The sequence below is a fragment of the Melampsora larici-populina genome (assembly GCF_000204055.1).
Source record: "Melampsora larici-populina 98AG31 unplaced genomic scaffold MELLAscaffold_5, whole genome shotgun sequence".
Taxonomy (NCBI): domain Eukaryota; kingdom Fungi; phylum Basidiomycota; class Pucciniomycetes; order Pucciniales; family Melampsoraceae; genus Melampsora; species Melampsora laricis-populina.
Genome location: NW_006768769.1, coordinates 778,180 through 784,173, shown reverse-complemented (window position 1 = coordinate 784,173; position 5,994 = coordinate 778,180). Strand labels below are relative to the sequence as shown.

The 5,994-nt window shown below is 43.8% G+C and overlaps 2 protein-coding genes across 2 annotated transcripts; one reads left to right on the top strand and one right to left on the bottom strand.

The window, feature by feature from the left end:
• Window positions 1–2,761: 2,761 nt before the first annotated feature.
• MELLADRAFT_93455 (uncharacterized protein) lies at window positions 2,762–3,930 on the bottom strand (the record flags this gene model as incomplete). The annotated part of the gene is made up of 4 exons (XM_007405881.1): window positions 2,762–2,926; window positions 3,044–3,103; window positions 3,204–3,578; window positions 3,724–3,930. The coding sequence occupies 4 exons, from the start codon at window positions 3,928–3,930 to the stop codon at window positions 2,762–2,764; spliced, it is 807 nt and encodes a 268-aa protein (XP_007405943.1).
• Window positions 3,931–4,468: 538 nt separating this feature from the next.
• Window positions 4,469–5,056, top strand: MELLADRAFT_93454 (uncharacterized protein; the record flags this gene model as incomplete). The annotated part of the gene is made up of 1 exon (XM_007406196.1): window positions 4,469–5,056. One exon carries the CDS (start codon window positions 4,469–4,471, stop codon window positions 5,054–5,056), a length of 588 nt encoding a protein of 195 aa, XP_007406258.1.
• Between the last annotated feature and the right edge of the window lie 938 nt (window positions 5,057–5,994).

Here is a 5,994-nt window from a genome sequence, read left to right as displayed (position 1 = left end):
AAAAGAAAAGAAAGGGGACACCCCAAGGTCCGGCAACAACGGCAGTGCTACCAGAGATGATTCAACGAATGCAATAGTGCATGCAGCGCACATCTCAATTGTGCGAGGGTCAAACGGCCTCGCACAGCGGTGGCCACATCAGCTGCAGCCGAAAAAGTGCGCTCAGCAGCTGCTGAAGCACCTGGGACCGATAGAAAGTCCCGTGCTAAAGAAGCCAATACTGGATATTTGAGTTGATGCTCCTGAAGAATGTCAAAATGCATTAGTGAATTGCAAAACGTCTAATATGAAAACTAAACAAATCTTACCTTCCACCATTTAAGAACAGGCTTAGGACTATTCTCCACACCAGGTGAAACCAAAGGGTCCACACCCTTCAAGTATAGCTCTAACTCGTTAGGTACTGAAGAGGTATGCTCAGTCTGATAAAGCCGATATATGTCAGGCACACTGGTTTCTGGCGCTTCAGATTGAGGACGGTGTGGTGAATTGGCAGGAAGATCCAGTTCAGACTGGCGTTCGTTAAACAGGTCCTCAAGAAGTGCGGTGGCGTGGATGGTTGTGGCATGATCGGGTCCAAGAGCATGATGAAAGAATCGCAAGCGGAGAGCAGGGTGGCAAACGGCAGCCATGAGAAGTGCGTCACAACCGAGGGCTTCGTCAAAGTAAACCTTTGTTCGTTCAATACAGGTTTGCAAAAAACTTTGCATGTGATCGTCAGGTGGAAGAGAAGCTGATCGAGCTCGTAAAGAAGTAAGTAGAGTATGGTATTCAGCCAGAACCATACATCCAGTTGGTTCGTTGGCCTCCATACGCTTAGTGAGAGTCTTGAACGGCTAAAACAAAGGATGTGTGTTAGGTTAGTACAACCTCAAATGCATGATTTGTTCTTGTGGAAGAGGGAACTTACTCGCAGCTCATCTAGTAAATCTCTTAAATTTCTCCAGTCTGAAATTGAGAAGAACGTTTCTTGAAAATACCCAGAAGCTTTCTTTGAAGCTTTTTTATAATTTCGAGACTTTTTCATAGAAGACTTTGATGCATCTTCTTTAAGCATATCATCAATGACCTGTTTGACAAAATGTGTTATCAGCTCAATGCAATGATTTCATAATCAGGATGTGGACTTACATCACGATTTTCATATGCTCGCTCCCATCTTTCCAGACAAATGTTCCATCTGATACCGTGTCCTGCAATCAAAGATCGACCAGGTCCTTCGCCATCGGGTCGCCTCCTCCTCGGATCCAATCGACGTGCGTTGAAATCCTCACGCCATGCACTTGATCGAGTTATTTTCTTGATAACAAAATCAAGCTACATAATGAACAAAGGTCAGTATGATTCTAAGTGAGTTGGCAAAAGAAACGCACGTCTTGAGTCAAAACTTTCAGTGTGTTCGACTTAGTTCTGGTGGGCTTAGGGACGATATCAATCGCCTCCATATCCCAGTGCTCATCCTCAGGTTCAGCATCGCGCTCTTGTTCTTCTGAATCGCTTATTTCTTCTTCTTCATGTTCGGCATCAGATTCCTCGTCAGAGGGTGAAGACCCCACAAGGATAGCCGGGTCAATTTCTTCTCCATCTTCATCGATTGTCGGTAAGTCGACTGGGGAGGGAAAGAATCCAAGAACCGAGTGGCGTGTTTGATCCGTTGGAAGGCCCAAAGCAGCTATTCCGGCATTGACGATGAGACCAATCTTGTGACACATGCACTTGATGTGCATGGTCACCGGATTCCAAGAGTATTCAGAGGAATATTTGTCGTGTTCTTGGAGTTGTTGATGCATCTCAACTGCCATTGTCACATTGTTGGATGCCGAGTCCGTTGTTTGAGCTAGCATGTAATAGGATGAAATAGAATATGTCAGTATCATGAAAGAAAAAAGGAAAGATAGAATAACAGAAATATACCTATCTTTTTGTAAATGTTTCGTTTCTTGAGTACAGTCACAAGCGGCTCTGCAAGCCAAGCACCCTTATGGTGATGAGCCACTCGTTTAAGAGTGAGGTGGCGAGTGACATAGTTCCAGTCTTCATCAATATAGCTAACCACACCACCGATAAAAGCCCATAAATTCCCTTTGACCGTCCAAACATCGTGAGTGAGTGTGAACTTTCCTGGAATCAACTGAGACATAGAAGATGTAGATCATCAGGTAGCTGAAAACAAGCAAAGACAGTAAAGACAAAGAATACTCACTTCCAGCTCGCTATAAACAGTGTCTCTTAAATTAAGGTGGAGTTGTTTTGCCTCGTTAGCTGTCCACTTACGATGGTAAAGTCGGGCATCAGGTCGAGCGTAATAAAATGCTGCCTGAAGGAGAGGGTCTTCAATTCGAGACCATGGCAAGGCTTGCCGTACCTGCCATAGTGTCAAGATACGGTTAAAAATCTTCATATCGAACTTTGGCATCACTGTGACATAGTTCTGCATTGTTGAAACTTTGTGTGAGTCAGCTATTTTCTTCGCGTTGACCTCGGCGACACTTGGAGGGAGCTTGCAGCCACGCGCAATGGCCTCCTTACGACAAGGGCAACCACTCTTGGACCTTCCAGCTTGATTCGAACCATCACGGTGAATCTTGAGGTTTGATCGAGTGGTTCCATGTCCTCGGCATACTTTCCCACACCAACGGCATTTGAAGTCCAAAGGGAAATCGGGATCCTAAAGTCAAAGCAATATCGATTAGCAGAAAGTTGAAAAAGAGAAGATGAGGAAGGAAAAACAAAAAAACGAAAAAAGAGACTCGTTCAAATCTTACATCACCATCACCAGGCGTGGGTTCTTCATAGTACAAAGAGATGTCATCGAACCCTTTCTCATTTGGGTCATTGTTGTCTTGAGTTTTTTTGCGTCGTTTACGGATCTGAGCATTGTCGTTGTCAGAGTCTTGACGCTTATCAATGGAAGGGCCTGGGCGGCCTGAAGAAGACAAAGGAATGTTCTAGAAAGGTTTTATACATAGAAAGAGAAAAGATGAGTAATAAGATCAAAACTTGGTGTTTTGATGTGGCCGATAAAACAAAGAGTGGGCCTCACCTGAGTTTTTTGGGTTTTTCCGGATGCATTGGTAACAGACGAAGCGGTCGAAGCAGGGACCTGATTGGTATGAAATAAAAAATTAAAATGATATGAGAGAAAGAACACAAAGACTTGAATGATTTGATAATGATAAAACAGATCATCAGTATTAACTCACCCTGTTGTTAGATCGTTTTGGTTGGGGTTTTTTAACTGTCCGATTCTGACTGGAGACCGTCTTCTCCTTGGACTTTTGACCCTGGTTTGGGACAATGTGCCCCCCAACCATCTTGCAATTGGATCTAGAAGTGGATCGGGCTCGTTTGGTGCCAATTGAAGAAGGTGGTGGTTGTGAAGACGGATTGAAGAGACCACGGCGGCTGTCCTGGCAAGGTTGGATCATGCCAGGTTCCAGTCGGACCGGTGTTGTGATCCGAGAACTTCGACGTGGTTGACTGTGACACTGGGAATGGGATTCATCGGTCTCGTACCCTGAACCTGGACACATGTTGACGCGGTTGAGTCGAGCAGAAGGAGAAACCGATTGGAATAGCTAAAGTCGAATCAAAGTGATATTAGATGATGATAAAGGTAAGTATGTGGAATATAAAGAAAACGAAAAAGGAATGGATGTGAGGAGGAAGAGAACAAAAATAAGGACAAAAATGACATACATAAGGGTACAATAGAACACTCACGTTAGTTCGGGAGGTGACAAAATCCAACTCGATCGGCCATCCATTGGGGTAGGTCGATCGTCTGGTTTGTGTGGGCTGTTTTTTGGGGTTCATTATTAGGGTTGTTTGTTCGTCTCGTGAGTTGGTGTTGTATGTTGCTCTGGTGAGTTGATGATGCAACCAGTGGGTCACAGCCTCATGGGAATCGATATCATCATCATCGTCCATGATGATGAGATGACTTGTTGGTTGGATCAGCCAGAGAATATTTCCGATAACGGAAAATGACTTAGAAATCATGTGTAACGTACCAATGTTACCTGTCACGGAAATGTGAACGTACAGGTACCGAAAAAAAAAATTGTGACAGAACTTGTTAACGTACCCGTAAGTACGTTAAAAAATCCGGCCCCAACCGATAGCGCAACCCCGTTACGGGACGACGCGTTACACGTTGAAAAAAACGTAACCAGCCCATCGTTGATGGGAGGGTCTCAAATACAAGCAACGAGGCACATTCAATGATCCAGACGCGGTAAACATAGCAGAGAGTCTCCATCCCTCTATCATCTCGCCAGCATTTGTGAAGAAAAATCTTCATCACGTAGATGAAGGAGCTGCAGATACCAGGTTTGAAGACGTACACGCGGGAACGGATGGTGTTCAGGTTTGGCCGGAAGATCTCATAGGCGATGTCGAGAAAGGACTCCAAACAACCACGCAAGAAGATCCTAACCAAGTGCAAACCGGGTTACGAACGAGCTATATGGCGCGAGAAGCTTTCAAACAGTGTATCAAGGATCGGGACGGTCCCAGAGATTTTGCTTTTATGCACACCGGCGGCTACGTGATTCAATCCTTGACTTCAAAGTCTTATATTGCCTCTAAGAGTTGGCGAAGGCATCTGCCTTGGTCGAAAACGTCACGCTCATCCAACACGAACACGAAGACACCCGGAACTGCACTGAGTGGCGATGGTTCAGCTGGAAACTGTTGGGCTTTCGTTGGATCAGTAGGGCAGCTTGGGATAGGGCTCAGTAGTACCATTGATATTACAGCCTTGTCAATTGAGCACATCGGAGCGCAATTAGCACAGAATGACATCACATCTGCACCTAGAGAGTTCGAACTTTGGGGGGTGAGTGATGACGGGGATGCAGTAGCCAGCACGACTCCGTTGTTCCAAGGGGTATACAACATCTCCAGCCCCAGTTCAACCTTACAAACATTCGAACTCAACAAATCACATAAGTTCGCCTACAGCAAGGTGCTGTTTAGAGTCACCTCAAACCATGGGAACCCGGGGTTTACTTGCATTTATCGGGTGAGGATACACGGCCAGTCAATTTTGTGAAATCATAAATGTAGTTCCTTTTCTTTCTTCTAGCTTTACCTTGTCAATACTTTTCTTTCAATGATACGTACCACAACCTAGTTTGTAAAGCTGTGCACTCTTTGTTAAGATGAACTCCGTAAAAAGTAACAAAGTCCGTGAAAGGGATGCGCGAAAATAAGAATATTCCAGCCATTCGAAATGAAACCTGCGCAGGGTTCCTGCTGTAGGAAGAGCAGTTTGACTACGTAGGGGCACATCTTTTCTGAGGGAATTTCAAGCAAGCTTTGTATAACGATTTGCCTTTGAAGAAACGACACGTGTCGTCTCCTACCTTTTCTCTTAATTTGAGTTTACGTCAGTATTCTGCAATCTAGCAAATGGATTCTGCTCTCACTTGCCAAGTCATCATGTGTTAGGTTCTGCTTAGTCGACTCGATACGTCAAGTCTTGGAAAATACAGAGATCGGAGTTGGAGAAGAATTAGGAATATTTGGTTCTTTGGTATTGAAGTCATTCAACCAAGTTACGTTGGCAAACCGTCAACAACGACAAGGGGAATTTGTGCTTCACACTACGCCAAATTGCAAATTTACCGTGGAGTTTAGAAAATTGAGTAGACATAGAAAATTATAGAGAAGCTGGCAAGGGTCAGAAAAATATGAAAAAATAATGGGAGGACCCTTTGATGCATTCCGATTGTCTGGCATATTTTTTCATATTTTTAAAACCACAATGCATATAACAATACACAAAATATAATATCTTCTGGGCAGAAAATATAAAAACCAACACACAAAGATATTGAGTAGTCTGGGAGAGAGACAAAAATATACAAAAATTTGCATATTGTTCCTATGATTGAGAGCTTTGATTTGAGTATTTTTTTGTATTTTTAGTGTGAAAATTGTTGATTGTACTAACAAAAAACCTCCAAAATTCTCAGATTACAACCTGTA